At 41.6% G+C, this 19,639-nt stretch overlaps 1 protein-coding gene across 5 annotated transcripts in view; it reads left to right on the plus strand.

Moving 5' to 3' along the window:
• The window catches only part of LOC311102389 (60 kDa lysophospholipase-like), a 51,387-nt gene that overhangs the window by 19,330 nt on the left and 12,418 nt on the right, over window positions 1-19,639 (plus strand). For 4 of the 5 annotated variants that reach the window (XM_084143713.1, XM_084143715.1, XM_084143714.1 and 1 more), the window contains exons 2-12: window positions 3,418-3,556; window positions 7,020-7,131; window positions 7,419-7,544; window positions 9,186-9,269; window positions 10,118-10,244; window positions 10,355-10,467; window positions 16,659-16,844; window positions 16,930-17,040; window positions 17,417-17,536; window positions 17,903-17,998; window positions 19,145-19,308. In XM_084143713.1, the coding sequence (XP_083999839.1) occupies window positions 3,418-3,556; window positions 7,020-7,131; window positions 7,419-7,544; window positions 9,186-9,269; window positions 10,118-10,244; window positions 10,355-10,467; window positions 16,659-16,844; window positions 16,930-17,040; window positions 17,417-17,536; window positions 17,903-17,998; window positions 19,145-19,308 (1,378 nt within the window). Of the gene's footprint in view, window positions 1-1,611; window positions 1,791-3,417; window positions 3,557-7,019; window positions 7,132-7,418; window positions 7,545-9,185; window positions 9,270-10,117; window positions 10,245-10,354; window positions 10,468-16,658; window positions 16,845-16,929; window positions 17,041-17,416; window positions 17,537-17,902; window positions 17,999-19,144; window positions 19,309-19,639 lie in introns of those variants that run through there. The other variant, XM_084143717.1, reaches the window with a different exon arrangement.

A 19,639-nucleotide genomic window follows, 5' to 3' on the forward strand; every position in this document is an offset into this window, starting at 1 on the left:
TTCGAGTTGGATTTTTTCGACAACATCGAGTGGGATTTGAAGCACTGTAAGAAAGAAGTCCTTCACAATTTTTAGGTAACCTCTCCTTCTTTTTCTTGGATAACCGTAAGTACTAGATTTTCTCTCATCAATCTAGTCTGTATGTCTAGTAAGGCTTCTCTCAGAAAGTTGTTCTCCCTTTTAAGTTCCTTAACATCAGTTTCTATCTTAGTGACTGTCCCTTTTAGCTTTTTTGTATCTTTCTACGTTATCGCAGCTTTTTCATCACTCATTTCAAGACTTGCCTTCAACTCCTTTACATCCTTACTGACCAACTCTAGTATGCCCAGTTTGTCATTTATTGACTTCAACAGATTGCTTTCCACACTTACCAGTCCCAGTGGTGAAAAGCATAAGTCATCTGTATCCGTCGAGGAGTCGCGTTTTCTCTTGGAGATTGATTCTCCTCGTTTATCCTCCGTCATGTTTGAGTGTTGCTTGTTGTTGTAATATTTGTCGATACATTTCTCTAGCGTTATGATTTGTTTTGCGTTATTATCCAGATTGAATGTTATTACCCACGAGTATATGAAGTGCTAATATTTAGTCTAACTTACTGATATTGAATATTACGTTTTAATCTTGAGGTGATTCGCACCGCTGTGTGTTCAATACGCCGTCGTGTCACGTGACAGCTCCATACTACTTGTCAGACATAAAGAACTGATACTATATACTTGTTGTTGGGGTGGGATGAATGTGGGGGGTCCGTGAGGGGCTTTTGACCATTTATTTGGATTCCTCATGTCTTACTCATTGTTAGAAAGAAGTTTCAAGGTTTGGAGGTTGGGATGCTTTCAAATTAGATGTTGGGTACTATATTTTTTGAATATTATGTGAATCCTAAAATTTAAATGGCCAATTTGGGTGCAATCAATTAGCTTAATTTCAAGAAAATAATGTTGCAGGAATGCTAATCTTATCTGTTTCTAACTACGGGAAACAATTTCAGAACAATCTGAGATGGTGGCTGTCATGGCTTGCTGAAATGACATGGAACAACCCCTGTGCTAAGTGCTAATTGGCTATCTAGCATGCTCAAACACCTGTGTGTAAGAGTAACTGGCGAGGAAGTGTAGCAGAAGTGTAGTTCGTCAGCTGGAGGCACACAGCCGTATGGATCTGTGCAAACCTGTTATAGTAATATATATATATTTGATTATTTCTTGCTGATACGAAAGATAAGTTCCATATGTTTTGAAAACCGTATCACAAATGATGATTATTGACATTTCTAAATGATAAAACAGAGCGTCGGGATTGTCTTTCACGTGGTCCCACCGGTAAGTGGTGCTTACAGCTGCGAACCCTTAAAAGTTCATGACAACTTCTTGCAACATATATTGCACCTTGAAAATCATGGTCATGTTTGTCCACGCATAATTAGTTTCAACTCACTTCCTTCCCCATTGTAAGATGAATTTGAGAACACGTGGATGGATGTGTACTCCCCTAACGTTAAACTAATGAATAACCAGCTGTGACGTACAAGATTGGGCAACAGCAGGACCAAACTACATAATATTATGTTTGTTGAGAGTACAAAACAACCAAAGGTCTTGCATGCTTCAATACTGGTTAACTGTCCAATCAGTCACAGTTGACCTAAATGATAGTGTTCACCACTGCCATTTGTCAGTCTTGCATAGGAATTCCAGAGGACAAGATCAGCTGAATTAGAATCTTTCATCCACACACCCTTACAAAGATAAATCAAGATTTTTGTTGACTTAAACAACCCAACCAAGCAGGTATTTTGCTAGTGTGATACACCACTGAAACTTTTATATCTGCCTATCTCTTCAACTCCAGTTTTGCTTCTTTTAATTTCTATTGTTTTCTGTATAATTCATTTCCTGAAATGGGAAAGAATTAAGAATCGTTTTTACGGCAAGGACACGTGTTAATTGTTAAGCAACTTGGATAAAATGTCTGATGAATGGTATGTCTAGGCCAGGGATCATCAACTAGATTCAGCCGCAGGACGATTTGTTTCTTGAACGGATAGTCAGGGGGGCAGAACATAATTACAAATAATTCGTAGACTGCAAATTGACCGCAAGAAGCCCAAACGGATATAATATTTGACTAAAACATAATAATTTCTAACGTTGTTTACATTTGTCGATGATCACATACTGTTTATCTCTCTATTTGCTAAGAAAACTTGGGGGGCCAAATAAAATCACCTGCGGGCCACCAGTTGGGGAACACTGCTCTAGGCTGACCAGACCTTCTCATATCATTCAGCATCCACTGCTGTTGATGGTACTAGGAGTAAACAGTAAACACTAGACCATAATTAACGTGACCTTAGTTTCTAGGTATAGGGCCTACTGTATAATCACACCATTCCAAAGGTTCAGTTTGGAAGTCAAAAGTTTGGTCTTTATGCAATCAGCCGTTTCATTCCAGTGGCTTGACTCAGGTTTCACGCCTCTCAGCTGCCCTGCCTCATCTCTCCCATTGAAACGCATTAGTAGTCACGTGCCAGTATGCCACGCAGCCTGCAGCCTTCTCCCACTTTAGGAACTCATTTATTGGAAAAGGCACTCATTGGTAACTCATTTACCATTGAAGACCCGGGGTCTGTACCTGGGTTAATACATTAGCATATTCTGGAGGGCTGTTGTCCTATGATGAGTTATATAAAACATTTCACAATACATGAATGATTAGAACCATTTTCAAACACAGCCTACTTTTCATATTGATGTGATTCTCAAGTTTGCCACTAGGGTTGAGTATAACACAAGGAGTGATTAACAGGGAATGGTAAACCTGATAATTCCCCCTGAAATTACTTTGATTATTTAGATATTTTCTTTTATTTATTTGCATTATTGCAAAAATGCTCTCGAGGTCTTTCTGTTTGACTTGCATAATTAACAAGAATGTAGACTCTACTAGGGCCGGGACAATCGCAATCATTTTTTTCTATGGCAAAAATGAAGACACGAAGTAGATTAACTTCTTTGGTCCTTTTAAAAACCTGCTGTATGTAACATATTGTGTGCTATAGCTTGGGAAATAAATACATGTGACTCTGGATGACAACATGATGTTTGTTTCCAACATCAGGGCTGTTTTCCTAAAGAAGTTAAATTATCTTAGTGTTTTGTTTCCTTGCCACGATACTAACGAGTATCGTGATACTGGTATTGTCCTGGCACTAGACTCTACCACACTGCTACACTCTCAACTCGAGGTCCCTAGGCTATGTCAGAGCCCTCTCTATACAAAATAAACAGCAATAAACTCAGATCTATGTAGGCTATTGTTGAGCTCACCCTAACTGAACTCTGACTGATTTGTTACTCCGTACTCTAATGGTAACATCACCTTCTCTCTCTGTGTCTCTCTGTCTCTCATCCACAGTGCTGTCCCCAGAGCCTAATGTGTTTGTGAAGGCCCTACGAAAGCTTCCCACCCTCCATGATGAGCAGTATGCCCTGCAGACCCGTATGTACGACCACTACAGCACGAGTGGCCTACAGGAGAACACCCTGGTCCTGCCGTAAGTCACCCATACACCCCACCTCTCCAGGGCTCCTCTGCAGCCTTCTAGCCCTATTTCTGTTTATTCTCTTTCTTTTTACTTTGCCTTTGCTGTTATTAATATGTAGGCTGGAGTTAAATGTTGGGATGTTTTACTTTATTGTACAATCTTCGTACAGTGTATAATCATTTAAACTGTGAAAAGCGTACTGTTTGACCTCCATGTAACACCTCATCACTGTAGATTTAGACTAATGTAGCCTTGTGCTATTTGACTGAAAAACTTCAGATAGCGAGCTTGGAGTTTAAAACAGGTAATAAAAGACTAACAGACTAGGCTAATAGTAGTTATATCTGGTCGTATAGAAATATATGAAAGGAACCTCTACCTACCGCTACTACCGATACATTCATTTTCACGCCTTTACCATTTCTTTACACAGGAGTCTATGTGGTCGTTGTGGTCCTCTGTAGCTCAGCTGGTAGAGCACGGCGCTTGTAACGCCAGGGTAGTGGGTTCGATCCCCGGGACCACCCATACACAAAAAAAATGTATGCACGCATGACTGTAAGTCGCTTTGGATAAAAGCGTCTGCTAAATGGCTTATTATTATTGTACTAACTAGATTAGAATAGCTGCTTAATTTGACTGTCACATTCAAAGACAAGACAGAAGCTCTGCTTCCTGTTTTATAACCATTGCCAGATTTTATTTCAAGGCTTTTTCAATCTACAAGGCAAACAAGGCTTTTTCAAAGGTTCCTTGAAAAAAGAAGTTGTAGTGCACACCGTATCACGTCAGGATAAAGGTTGAGATCCTCCCCAAAATCAGTTCAGTATGACTCCTCCATAGCAGTAGGCCTACGGCTGTAAACTTCTTAGCTGGGGATATCACACACATTTCTATTCCCTGCATGACTGGGAACATGTCACTCTCTGTATTGTTTTGACAGGATGCCGACACACCACGCTGATGAACTATAAAAGGCTCCTGTAGTACTGGTAGCATACTGTATGCCTGCGCTACACTATGCTGTGTGTCTGAGAGTGGTTTGATTCCTCTGTATCCGTCCCACCTGGTGTCAAAACGTGCCTGGCAGGAACAGTTTGCTGCTCAGTCGTGTCTGTGTTTGAATCTATCAGGGAGTGATCCTAGGAGCACACACCTGCAGGGAGTTGTGCAGCAGCATATCTGTAGTGGTTTTCACGGGTGCCTGACCGTATGCCCTTGTTCCATCTCTTCAGAAACTTCGCTTGGCTCCCGCTGGAGAGAGAGGTAATCTCATTGGTGCATGTCTAGCTAAAAACAGTGCAGCACAGTCGAGTTCTCACAATTTCTGTAATACTCTAAGCATCCCCAGGAGCTTTTCTGCTGTCAGGGAGTGAATAGGCCTGTGAGGGGTTGCTGGTGTCACGCTGGCAGGGAGCGAGGCTAATCTGTGTTAAGCGTGTTTCATCCTTGTAGTCTGGGTCTGTGTGTTCAGGAGCAGCGAGAGGGCCCTCTGCTGAATGGGGTCCTGGCAGGTCGGGTCCAAGGGCTACCTGCTATCGCCCCTCCAGATGGAGGCTGAGCCCAGACCAAGGAACCTTGGGTCAAATCCCTCCCAGCAGCGGTGTCGGGGGCATTGGGGCGCCCCTGCCTGCCTGCATGCTAATCCATACAGACACACAGGCAGGGCTCAGCCCCTCAACCTCAAACCCACTCAGAGCAGCACTGGACCACAGATAAAGGCTGGCGGGGGCAGGGTGGGGCTGGGTTATAGGGGACTATACTAGGACTACACAAGCACAGTATTTTTCAAACTAGTATGAGCGAGACTGTTTGTGTGTGCTTGCGTGTGCATATGTGTGGAGGGGGGCTGCTGGCACTGTGCTTGCTTGGATCATGATAGTGTTTGTTTGGAGAACGTATGTCACCTCCCTAGCCCTCCATTCCTCACCCCCTCACAGGGGATTCATAGGACATCACCTTCCGTCCCCCGAACTAATTCTATCAGTCTCATTAAGTTCAGCAGTTTATTCAAACATCCTCTTTCCTCCTTGCTTCTGTAAGGTTCATTTTCATTATTACCATCATTATATTCCTTTGTGTGGCGGCAAGTTAATGTTGATTAACACAAACTAACTGTCACTAAACATTGCTAATAAATGTCCCTAATGCCTGAATTATTTTGTTTGCACTTTGCAGTGAGCGTGTGCAGTGGACTTGAAATAACATTGGCAAAGCTGATATCATTATATCCTAACATTGCTTGAATTTTGAAGTCTGTGCAGTAGGAAATTGGTTTATTGATTTATTGAAAAGCTGTGAGTGAAAAGCAGTAGTGAAATTCTCTGTGGGAAGCCTTTACCCCAACCTCCCGTTTGCCCCTAACCCCTCCCACCACTCTGCTCCTCATCAGCAGGCTAGGCCAGGGGGCAGCATCCTATCCTCGGTATGCTAATACCTGTTTCCCTGCCACACCGTCGGCTACACCAGGAGATAAATGAATAATTTGTGATTTTAATATTGTTTCCAACGGCACTATCGCTTTAAGATTATCAACAACATATGTTTGAGGATTGTGTGTGGAGCCAGGGCTAATTAGGGTGGTGTCTTTAGGCCTCTGGTTAGGTGCTGAGGGGTGAGCTTGCTATTCCCCCTGCTGTTCTATTGAACCCCCAACAAGGGGATGATATGCACCCCCATCCGTGTTTCTAGTTGTCCTATGGTAATGTGGGGGGTAGCCGTGTCCCATCCCATGTCTTAAAAAGGGAGATTAAGAGGAACATCTTTTCACAGCTGCTTAGCAGGGGCACACTCTTATTAGGGTGCTAGGTCATTAATATGTATAGCAGGCCAGGAGCAACTGACCCTGTAATTAGAACATGGGGTCTCGCTAAGACATGAACCCACCCCTTTTTTATAGCGACGCAGAGATCTAACTAGTCACCCCCCTTCCACACCTCTAACAACCACCCCTCAGAACATCCTCAAATGAGTAACTCCCCATACAGTGTCATACTGAGCAGAAGAAACGGCAAAAATTCCCAGGGCGTCTCCCCCTTCCCCTCTAAAATGAGCTAATCCATGCCCCCTCCATCACACGTCCATAATTCACACCTCGCGCTTTGGAACTGGTTTGGGCACCCTGCTGCTGAAACAGAAGGCCTGACCAAATAGACTTTGTCTGGCTTCATAATGTAGGCTTGTCTCACTCTTTTCCTTTCTTTATCTTCAGCCTTTTTCCTCTCTCAGGTAAACAGAACCAAGTCTCACTGCGTTTGTAGAGTAAACAAAACATCCAAGACAAAGACCCCCTAAAGTGATTTCCTTTTTTTTAAAAATGTGATCGCCTCATTTGTTAACATTTATTGTTTATGTGTCTCTGTGTAAACTTTCTGCTCTGTTTTAGATACACTGCGTTTCTTTGGGTGTTTTTTCTGTGATTTGTTTATTATTGGATGATTGTGACTCATAGTAAACATGTGTCTTTTCCCAGGCTGTCAAAACTGAATAAGAGGATAGTGTACACTGTTTTAGAGTACAGCCCTTTGCTGGACTCTTGCAATATAACCGCAGATGACTGGGGTACAATTGGGAAGGACATTGAGGTACTTGGTGTTGTCATTTTCTATCTCTCACTAACCATAACCCTGACTTTATGATAAAACATAATGTATTACAATAACACAACAGCCTCAAATAATTCACTGAAGTAAAAATCAGTTATCACTTTCTTTTTTATGTAACCATACTGTTTGTGGTACTGTACTGGTGCTTTTGTAATAAATACAGTAGTAATTTCAAAAAGCCTGTGGCAAGATGTAGGCTACACATTTTGACCTTGGAACTTTGATTAAAGTCTGATCCTGTTCTCTTTATTGTCTCTTGGTTCCAGAAACACTATGAGAATTATGCCGGTTTTGTCATCCTCCATGGCACTGACACCATGGCCTACACTGCATCTGCTCTGTCCTTCATGTGTGAGCACCTGGGGAAGCCTGTCATCCTCACAGGCTCACAGGTACACCTGCCATCCTTATGGTTGAACTGCTTCATAAAGATAAGATAACAGAAGGGTGATATGTTGTTTATACAGTGAGGGGAAAAAAGTATTTGATCCCCTACTGATTTTGTAAGTTTGCCCACTGACAAAGACATGATCAGTCTATAATTTTAATGGTAGGTTTATTTGAACAGTGAGAGACAGAATAACAAAAAAATAATCAAGAAAAACACATGTCAAAATGTTATAAATTGATTTGCATTTTAATGAGGGGAATAAGTATTTGACCCCTCTGCAAAACATGACTTAGTACTTGGTGGCAAAACCCTTGTTGGCAATCACAGAGGTCAGACGTTTCTTGTAGTTGGCCACCAGGTTTGCACACATCTCAGGAGGGATTTTGTCCCACTCCTCTTTGCAGATCTTCTCCAAGTCATTAAGGTTTCGAGGCTGACATTTGGCAACTCGAACCTTCAGCTCCCTCCACAGATTTTCTATGGGATTAAGGTCTGGAGACTGGCTAGGCCACTCAAGGACCTTAATGTGCTTCTTCTTGAGCCACTCCTTTGTTGCCTTGGCCGTGTGTTTTGGATCATTGTCATGCTGGAATACCTATCCATGACCCATTTTCAATGCCCTGGCTGAGGGATGGAGGTTCTCATCCAAGATTTGATGGTACATGGCCCCGTCCATCGTCCCTTTGATGCGGTGAAGTTGTCCTGTCCCCATAGTAGAAAAACACCCCCAAAGCATAATGTTTCCACCTCCATGTTTGATGGTGGGGATGGTGTTTTTGGGGTCATAGGCAGCATTCCTCGTCCTCCAAACACGGCGAGTTGAGTTGATGCCAAAGAGCTCGATTTTAGGTCTCATCTGACCACAACACTTTCACCCAGTTCTCCTCTGAATCATTCAGATGTTCATTGGCAAACTTCAGCCGGGCCTGTATATGTGCTTTCTTGAGCAGGGGGACCTTGCGGGCGCTGCAGGATTTCAGTCCTTCACGGCGTAGTGTGTTACCAATTGTTTTCTTGGTGACTATGGTCCCAGCTGCCTTGAGATCATTGACAAGATCCTCCCGTGTAGTTCTGGGCTGATTCCACACCGTTCTCATGATCATTGCAACTCCACAAGGTGAGATCTTGCATGGAGCCCCAGGCCGAGGGAGATTGACAGTTCTTTTGTGTTTCTTCCATTTGCGAATAATCGCACCAACTGTTGTCACCTTCTCACCAAGCTGCTTGGCGATGGTCTTGTAGCCCATTCCAGCCTTGTGTAGGTCTACAATCTTGTCTCTGACATCCTTGGAGAGCTCTATGGTCTTGGCCATGGTGGAGAGTTTGGAATCTGATTGATTGATTGTTTCTGTGGACAGGTGTCTTTTATATAGGTAACAAACTGAGATTAGGAGCACTCCCTTTAAGAGTGTGCTCCTAATCTCAGCTCGTTACCTGTATAAATGACACCTGGGAGCCAGAAATCTTTCTGATTGAGAGGGGGTAAAATACTTATTTACCTCATTAAAATGCAAATAAATGTATAACATTTGTGACATGCGTTTTTCTGGATTTTGTTGTTGTTATTCTGTCTCTCACTGTTCAAATAAACCTACCATTAAAATTATAGACTGATAATTTCTCACTGTATGACCTCTTGCAGGTGCCGATCTATGAGATGAGGAACGATGGAATAGACAACCTCTTGGGGGCGCTGCTGATCGCCGGTCAGTTTGTGATTCCTGAGGTGAGTAGTGCAGGGAGGCTTCTTGGTAGCTCAGTTGCCTGCAAGTCACCTGTACTTGTTTTTGAATGTGAATTTATGTTGAATCATCAAGTGTTGATGAAGAAAATCCTTAATTCCCAGTTGCTATTATTTATATCAGACCAATTCCCCATTGCATGTCTTTCATATTTAAATTATTTTTCATCTTGAAGAGTGTCTGTCTAGCTTTTTAGGCTGTTGTGGATAAGAGCTTTTGTGATATAACTTCATGTGAATTTCAACATAAATCAAATCCACTGAGATAGTAGAGGCTATGTCATACCTGATTGATAAAGGTGTGAGGATGAACTATGTTGTCAGACAATAGGCACCAAAAGCCTTAAACCTCTTGTCTAACAAGACTGTTCAGTAAAGCATGAGAATGTGTGAGTGTCGCAATACAGGACCTGACCTGAAACTGCCAGATGATACTTCAGAGTTGTGTCAAAGGGCGTTTGTCTTTAAGAGTCACAGAATAACTCACGTACACACTCTCTGAGGCCTTTATCTAATGCTGTATCTAGAGAATGTGCTGCTATCAATAAATATGGAATTATACATTTTAAATGAAGATATGAGGAAATGTAGTTGTAATTGCGTTTTATCAAAGGCTCTGTCATATGCTCTGTTAAATCAATAGCACAAAATAGCCAAGCGCTAATTTACCTTAGCATTGTGGCTGTTGAAGGGAATATATATATATATATATATATATATATATATATATATATATATATATATATATATATATATATATATATATATACTACACCCATAGTATAGATGATCTATTATGAGGTTTCATTCATTCCCCATCTGATTCTCTGTAGGTTTGTCTGTATTTCCATCACAAGCTGTACCGAGGGAACCGTGTGACCAAGGTGGACGCTGGGAGTTTCTATGCCTTCAACTCTCCTAACCTTTCTCCTCTGGCCACCGCTGAAGTAGATATTAAAAGTAATCATACTGGCTCTGTCCTGTTATGTACTCATATCTATATCAAGTCAAATCTTTGATGTGGCCGATAGATGGATGTTTTCACTGAACTCTCTCCCTCTCCCCCGCAGTTAACTGGGACACGGTGAGGAGGGCGAACACGACCACACAGTTCAGAGTGAGCACTCCGATGAACCGTAACGTGGGTCTGCTGCGGCTCTTCCCAGGCATCACTACAGTGACTGTAAGAGGCTTCCCAGGGTGGGGATGGGGTGGAGGTGAGGAGGGGTGGATAGTGGCTCTGCCCTGTTCCTGTTGCCCATTTAACCACATCATTAAACCACAACTGTCTTCCTACTTCAGTAATACTGAAAGTAAAATATACTGAACAAAAATATATATGCAACAATTTAAACGATTTTACTGAGTTACAGTTCATATAAGGAAATCAGTCAATTGAAATAAATAAATTAGGCCCTAATATATGGATTTCACATGTCTGGGCAGGGGCGCAGCCAGACCCAGACAATCAGAATTAGTTTTTCACCACAAGAGGGTTTTATTTCAGACAGAAATACTCCTCAGTTTCATCAGCTGTCCGGGTGGCTGGTCTCAGACGATCCCGCAGGTGAAGAAGCCGAATGTGGAGGTCCTGGGCTGGCATGGTTACATGTGGTCTGTGGTTGTGAGGCCGGTTGGACATACTGCCAAATTCGCTAAAACAACGTTGAAGGTGGCTTATGGTAGAGAAATGAACATTAAATTGTCTGCCAACAGCTCTGGTAGACATTCCTGCAGTCAGCATGCCAATCTTTTTCAGCAGGCCTTTTATTGTCCCCAGCACAAGGTGCACCTGTGTAATGATCATGCTGTTTAATCAGCTTCTTGATATGCCACACCTGTCAGGTGGATGGATTATCTTAGCAAAGGAGAAATGCTCACTAACAGGGATGTAAACAAACATTTGAGAGAAATAAGCTTTTTGTGCATATGGAAAATGTCTGGGATCTTTTATTTCAGCTCATGAAACATGGGACCAACACTTTACATGTTGCGTTTATATTTCTGTTCAGTATAGTAATATCCTGTTGTAGAAAGAGTAAATCAGGACATCCCCATTTGGAGCCATCTTCATCTAAAACTCTTCATCTCTGTTGTGGTGAATCCTCTCATGAAGGCCATACTGTGTTTTCTCACAAGCCAGCATCATGTGGGCGTTCCAAGTGGTCTGCATACAGCCAGGATCTGCTCTGGGGTTGCCAGCAGCACTTAGCCAAGTGAAAAATTAGACAGGGTTATGGGGCATGTCCAATTACCCACCAACATTTAAACACTTAGATACACCTCCATATCTACAGACTGAGGGGAGTATGGCTTTACTGTCTCAATCTGGTCCCTCTGCCGATGCTGGCCATGTTGCTTTTTTATCCGTTTTTATCACTTGATTCTTTTTTGATTATGCACCAAGCTCTCCTCTGCCTTCCACTGTCTCTGCCATCATGGGGGTTATTTAGGAATCTGTGTTGCACACATTCTTGGCTAGCTAGAGGCTTGATCCGAAATCCAATGGAAGATATGGGGCCATGCCCAGCTCTTTTTCTTCTTTTTTTTTTTTTTTGGGGGGGGGGGATAGATCAGCTTAATATTGCAGATAGATTGTAACTTCCATCAATGTAATTATCTGCATCACTTCCAATCCCCCATGTTTATATATATATATATATACACACACATACATACATATATATACAGTGGGGAGAACAAGTATTTGATACACTGCCGATTTTGCAGGTTTTCCTACTTACAAAGCATGTAGAGGTCTGTAATTATTATCATAGGTACACTTCAACTGTGAGAGACAGAATCTAAAACAAAAATCCAGAAAATCACATTGTATGATTTTTAAGTAATTAATTTGCATTTTATTGCATGACATACAGTGGGGAGAACAAGTATTTGATACACTGCCGATTTTGCAGGTTTTCCTACTTACAAAGCATGTAGAGGTCTGTAATTTTTATCATAGGTACACATCAACTGTGAGAGACGGAATCGAAAACACAAATCCTGAAAATCACATTGTATGATTTTTAAGTAATTAATTTGCATTTTATTGCATGACATAAGTATTTGATCACCTACCAACCAGTAAGATTTCCGGCTCTCACAGACCTGTTAGTTTTTCTTTAAGAAGCCCTCCTGTTCTTCACTCATTACCTGTATTAACTGGACCTGTTTGAACGCGTTACCTGTATAAAAGACACCTGTCCACACACTCAATCAAACAGACTCCAACCTCTCCACAATGGCCAAGACCAGAGAGCTGTGTAAGGACATCAGGGATAAAATTGTAGACCTCCACAAGGCTGGAATGGGCTACAGGACAATAGGCAAGCAGCTTGGTGGGAAGGCAACAACTGTTGGCGCAATATTTGTTGCATTATTTGTTCTGTCGTTTCCGTTTAATCTGAGGATTAAATTGAAATTGCAACTAACTTTCTATGGCTTGTTTTAGAAATAGTGATATCTGGGAGATGATTTCCCTTTCAAATAACTGAAAGTGAGTGTTTGTAATCTGAATAAAGGGAAAAAGGCCATTCTTGAACATTGGGTGAGACAATCTTACTAGTTTGCTAGAGAACCAGTTCGGATTTAAGTATAATTTTTGTATGACTGAAGCTTTTAGTGATAGGTCTAATGCTTTAATATTTAATAATTTCTGTCCTCCGAATTCATATTCATTATATAAATAGGCCCGTTTAATTTTGTCTGGCTTGCCGTTCCAAATAAAATTGAATATTTTTTTCTCATATAATTAAAAAACTGTTCGCTAGGTGTAGGCAAGACCATAAGCAAATAGGTAAACTGGGATAATACTAAAGAGTTAATCAGGGGGATTTTTCCACAAATTGACAGGCACCCACCTTTCCATGGTAGCAAGATCTTATCTATTTTTGCTAACTTTCTATTATAATTTATTGAAGTGAGATCATTTATTTCCTTTGGGATATGCATTCCGAGTATATCCACATCACCATCAGACCATTTTATTGGTAAACTACATGGCAATGTAACAATTTTATTTTGAATTGATCCAATACGTAATATAGTACATTTGTCATAATTTGGTTGTAATCCAGAGAGGTTAGATGTATCTAGATCCTCTATGAGGCTGTGGAGTGATTCTAGTTGTGGATTTAAAAGAAAACATGATCATCAGCGTACAATGATACCTTTGCGTACAATGACACCTTTGTTTTTAAGCCCTGGATTTCTAATCCCCTGATATTATTGTTGGATCTGATTTTAATAGCTAACATCTCGATGGCCACAATAAATAGAAATGCCGATAGTGGACAATCTTGTTTCACTCCTGTTGACAGTTTAACACATTCTGAGAAATAGCCATTATTTACTATTTTACACCTAGGGTTACTATACATGATTTTGACCCGTTTTATAAGAGATTCACCAAAATTGAAATGCTCCAGGCATTTATATATAAACCCCAGTCGTACTTTATCAAATGCCTTTTCGAAGTCTGCTATAAATAGCAGGGCTGGTTTATCATATTTTCCATAATGTTCTATTGTTTCCAATACTTGCCTTATATTATCTCCAATGTATCTTCCATGTAAAAAACCTGTCTGATTAGAATGAATAATATCCAACAATAACTTTTTAATTCTATGCGCTATACATTTTGCTAGAATTTTTGCATCACAACACCTACAATCACAACACCTACAATTTTTTTAATGGACTGGATCTTTATATTTTCCACTTGTATCCTGTTTCAGTAATAATGAGATCTTCTTCTTGAGTGTCAGATAATCTATCATTTACATAGGAGTGGTTAAAACATTCTAATAATGGTCCTCTTAGTATATCAAAAAAGGTTTGGTATACTTCGACTGGTATGCCATCCAACCCTGGGGTTTTCCCGGACTTAAAGTCTTTAATTGCATTCAGAAGTTCCTCCTCTGTAATTTCACCTTCACATGAGTCTTTCTGTTTCTGTTAATTTTACATTATCAATAGAAAAAACATCTCTACAATTAGCTTCAGTTAGAGGAGATGGAGGTGACTGAAACGAAAACATATGCTTAAAGTACCTTGTTTCCTCCTTCAAGATATAATTTGGTGAATCATGGGTTAATTGTAACCAGTTTCATTAAATTATTTTTGGTAGCATTCCTATGTTGAAGATAAAAAAATAATTTGGTGCATTTTTCCCCATATTCCATCCAGTTTGCTTTATTTTTATAATATATTACACTTTCTTGAATAAGTTTCTCCATTTCTTTTTGTTTTTCTTCTAATTTATTCTGAGCCTCTATGTTACTGTTTTTATTGCCATCTATCTGTTCTGTTAGACTTTCTAATTCCTTTGTTAGTATAAACTTATAAATAACTTATTATATTATATTATTATTATTATATTATATATTATAACTCTTTTGACCTAAATTGCTTTTGTTTTCGAGATGAGTACTGAATTGCATGGCCTCTAAAGGCACATTTAAAGGTGTCCCATACAATAAGGGGATTTGCTGTACCTATGTTATGTCGGAAAAAGTCAGTTATAAATTCCTTTGTCCTAGTTAAAAATTAATTATCATCCAATAGGCTTTGATTAAATGTCCAATATCCTCGCCCATGTGGAAATTCAGTAAGAGTAATGTATATGCCAATTATATGATGGTCCGGCCGCATTCTGTCCCCTATCAACACTTTTAAAACTTTTGGTGCCAATGAGAATGAGATAAGAAAGAAGTCAAGACGACTAGCTTGATTGAGTCTCCGCCATGTATATCTCACTAGATCAGGATATTTAAACCTCCATATATCTACTAGTTCTAATGTATCCATGACATTCACAATTTCCTTAAGAGCATGAGGGGGATTGTTTGTAGTGTGATTTCCTTTATGGTCCATTGAGCTATTTAAAACAGTATTATAATCCCCCACCATAATAATATTGTCTTGAATTGCTTGCAGGGTTGATAATTAATTATATATATTGTCAAAGAAGTGTGGATCATCATTATTTGGTCCGTAAATGTTAATGAGCCATATCTGTTTATTGTCCAATAACATATTTAAAATAATCCATCTACCTTGCATTTCTATTTGGACAATTTGCACATTCGAATCGAAATTACTATTAATTAATATCATCACCCCTTTTGAATTTCTTTGCCCATGGGAGAAGTATATTTCGTCCCCCCCCCCCCCCCCCCCACAACAGACGCCGGACAAACACACACGCACATACTCACATACCCCAACACACTCAACCCCCCTCCTCCACAATCCACCATAAAATCAGATACTCAACGGTTGTTATATCCCAGAGCCCAACTCAAGAAAGGACCTGATTTACGAGTGCACATACAGGTACAGTTGATTGAGAAAGCATGCAACATTGAGCAGAAATTGACAACAATGTGAGATTTGATTAATCTACTTAATCTATGTCAAGTCCTAGGTGATGGAGATCAGATCCACCCTCTTCACCTGAGACACAAACACTCTGGTGCCCCGTTGTAACAATTTTTCCCAAGCATCTCCGTGCAGTCAGACCTTTGATTATTTTGTGCCACCTGGGCCACAATGATAAACCCCCTCTCTGATTGTCCGAGTGTGACCCCCTCCCCATGGGTTACTGCAGCCAGTGTTGCCAGCACTGCCACTACCTGGGTGGGGGTACCCCACCGGAATCCCCACCGGCTAGGTAAAAGGTTGTCAAGGTTCTCATTAGCAGCTTTGAGAATGTCCTTGTATATAATGCTCTACCATCAGGGGGCTCTGGCTTTGTAGGACCAACCCTGCCAGGCAGGCTCAGAATCTTGAGGGGGCGGTGCTGCTCAAGTAGGTCTCTGACCGCATTTATTTCTCTGTTTAGGCTGCATACTCACAGCAGGTCCATAAAATAGATGGGAACTTCTCTTTGGTGTATGGGTCACTCAGGTGGGTGTCCAGGATATAGGGTTGGGGATCTTTACATCATGATAGGACAATAAAAAATTAGATTAAATGTATACTATATTTAAAAATGTATATCCCTCATCTACATGCCCAGCTCTTGCTATAATTCCCTACCTCCTCAAGTTAGGTCTAAGGTCCAAGCGTTGCCAGGTGAAATGACGCTGTCTCTAAACACCTTGAATATAATGGTTCCCCCTGCCTGGCCATTGAGCCATCTCCTCTCCAGATGCCAGGGCTGGTGTGGTAAAGAGCTTTCCTAGAGCCAGTGAATCACCCTGAGACTGAGAGACAGCCCGGGTGGCATGGGCACCAGATGGGCTGGGGGGGCTGGTGAGGTCTGGGCCTGTTGTTAAACCCTATCCTAGCTCTGTACACTTCTCTCCCTATCTTTTCCCACCAGACAGGCTAAAATGGCCTCTCATCTCGCTCTCTCTTTCTCTACAGGTGAAGTCCTTCCTGCAGGTGCCCATGGAGGGCATCGTCCTGGAGACGTACGGTAGTGGTAACGCCCCTGACAACCGTGCTGACCTGCTGGAGGAGTTCCGGAATGCCACAGAGAGGGGCGTGATCATGGTCAACTGCACCCAGTGTCTGAGGGGTTCTGTCACCACATTATATGCCACCGGAAAGGTAGACCAGAAGACCATGTATGTTTAGTGGGAGAGTAGGATGAAGATGGATGTGTGTTCTTAACGTTTCTTCCTGGTTCCCTCAGGCCCTGAGTGACGCAGGGCTGGTGGCAGGCAGTGACATGACTCCTGAGGCTGCCCTGTGCAAGCTGTCCTACGTGCTGGCCAAGGAGCTCAGCATAGAGGACAAGAGGAAGGTAGGATTCACAGTCTAAACGCACAGTCCTTCAATCACTACACAATGTTTGCCCCTTGTAGAGAGAATTCTGAAGCCCAACCCTAGTGACATCTCCGTGAGTCCTATGTATGAAACAAATTAGAATGTAAACAGAGGTAGAAATCAGAGATGATTCACATGGAGATAAAAGGATCATAGAAGTGACAAGCTGATGACATCTTTGATCATGCCTGACTGTGTCTGTGTTGCCCTGACTGTGTCTGTGTTGTGCTGTCTGTGTTTCCCTGACTGTGTCTGTGTTGTGCTGTCTGTGTTACCCTGACTGTGTCTGTGTTGTGCTGTCTGTGTTGCCCTGACTGTGTCTGTGTTGTGCTCTCTGTGTGTTACGTGTCCAGATGCTGAGTCAGAACATGCGGGGGGAGATGATCGCTGATCTGCACGGGGCCAAGCTCACTCTGAGCAACAGTCACTTCATTCAGGTCATCGCCAATTCCCTGAACATCAGTTGTAAGGAGGTGAGGCCACCTCACTGCCGGCCACATCACACATACACACACACTGTCATCACCACTGAGACTGCAGGGTTACTTTCCACCTAACAGGTTTTTATCAGGCTCTGGCTTATCTGAGAGAACAGAGCTCCCATTGAAGTACAAAAAACTACTTTCTCAAGTCGTTTTAATGCCCAGCGCTAGGGGAAGAATGTCATAAGCCATCATCTGAAATTGTCTCGCCACTCGTCTAAAGTAGATTTTTTTGAATGTGTTGAATCCAACTTTATAGTGTATTTTTTACGTCACTCATAACACATTACATAAAACATTCCTTTACTGATTGTCAGCCTTTGTGTTGTCATGATGTTTCTCTACTGATGTTTCCAGGAGCTAGAAGCCATAAGGGATGCCCTTAACCCCAGCTTAGCTTGTGCTGCTTCTAAGATTGGAGACGTGGAGGCCTTAGATGCCATAAAGTTGATGGTGAGGAACAGTTATTTAAATACAACCTGTTACAATGTCTGTTAGTAAAAATAATCACTGCAACAACCTCATATTTTATAAGGGGGAGGTGGGGAGTAGAAAACGCATGTTCTAACAACATGTTTACTGTCAGTAGGACAGAGTTCAGTCCATATGTTGTTAGTGTTCTAAGACACGCATGTTCCCAGACTGATAATACAGACTTTGCACTGTCAAATGTGTGTGATTGTATTACTCCCTTAGTCCCACGGTACATCTGGTTGAACCGGCCAGTGCAGTGCGTACCAAAGATTCCTGCTGAGTTTCATGAGATAGCCGACTGGAGTCTCAGTAGTCATACTGTGTTAGATGCAAAGATAGATTTTGATTTGGTCTCCTTTGCAGTGAACTTTTGACATGAGGATGATTGCCTAGTGTTTCCAGTCAATTTCATTTTAAATAACCTACTTATTTGTTCTTTTGGAGCTTATTTTATAGGGGGTATATTTCAGTATGAATAGAGGAATGGGTTGGCTACTCTTTTAAAAAGAAATTATCTATCAATTCAAGATGAAACTGTCCGTGTCCGAAATCTGTCTTCCCTACTACTTACTAAATCGACATGCTGTGTACTAATCGTACTACATACTATTTAGCAGTACTGTTTAGTGAAAACGAATGCAGTAAGCAACAAATATCAACACGCTAGGCTCATCCATACTTAGAATACGTCATCTAATGCGCAATTACATTGATTCCCGCCATACGTTCCTTTTGGAACAGCGCATCCACTTATATGATTACCAGCTGCTTGCTGTCAAACACACGTGGGTCTGGAAAGACGATTGTCTTCCTAAATAGTGTGCAGCGAATTCTACTAGACGAAAAGCCAAAATGAGTATGACATGGCATTTAAGCATACTACATTGTGAAATGTCACATACTATCAAACTTTCTATTTTTGCATACCAAAAAAGGCCTACTATTTAGAACACAAGTACGGGTATTCAGACACGGCCACTGTCACCGTTCAGAAAGGTATGCACCAGGTAAATGTGTAGCACAACATTCACTACATGGGTTTGATACCTCAATGCACTGTTTTATAATACACAGTGATACCATGGCAACGTAACCTACAGTATGTAATGTGTTTCTTGTCATCAGGGCAGTAACCTGAGTCTGGGGGACTATGATGGACGCACCCCTCTGCACATCGCTGCCTGTGAGGGCCACCTCAAAGTGGTGCAGTATCTACTGGGCCAGGGAGCCAGCGTCTATGCCAGAGATCGCTATGGGGACACACCCCTGCACAACGCTGTACGCTTCAGGTAAGATTGAGCTAACGTGGGTCAAGACAAGAGCTTTACATTTTGGGGGGAATGGAGTATGATATGTCCTAACAGCTTTGCCTCTACAGTAGATGTTCACCCATCCCTTATGATTCAAGCCCCTAGTAGCCAATTCTAATGTGTGTGTGTGTGTGTGTGTGTGTGTGTGTGTGTGTGTGTGTGTGTGTGTGTGTGTGTGTGTGTGTGTGTGTGTTTGTGTGTGAGCAAGCATTGAGAGAGGTGACTATAAACCGTTGGAAGGGCAGGCATAGGCATGCCCATGTTGTCTTGGTACTGAAGGGCAGAATGGGATGTTCAACCTGGCAGCATA

Source organism: Coregonus lavaretus (assembly GCF_964263955.1).
Source record: "Coregonus lavaretus genome assembly, chromosome: 27".
Taxonomy (NCBI): domain Eukaryota; kingdom Metazoa; phylum Chordata; class Actinopteri; order Salmoniformes; family Salmonidae; genus Coregonus; species Coregonus lavaretus.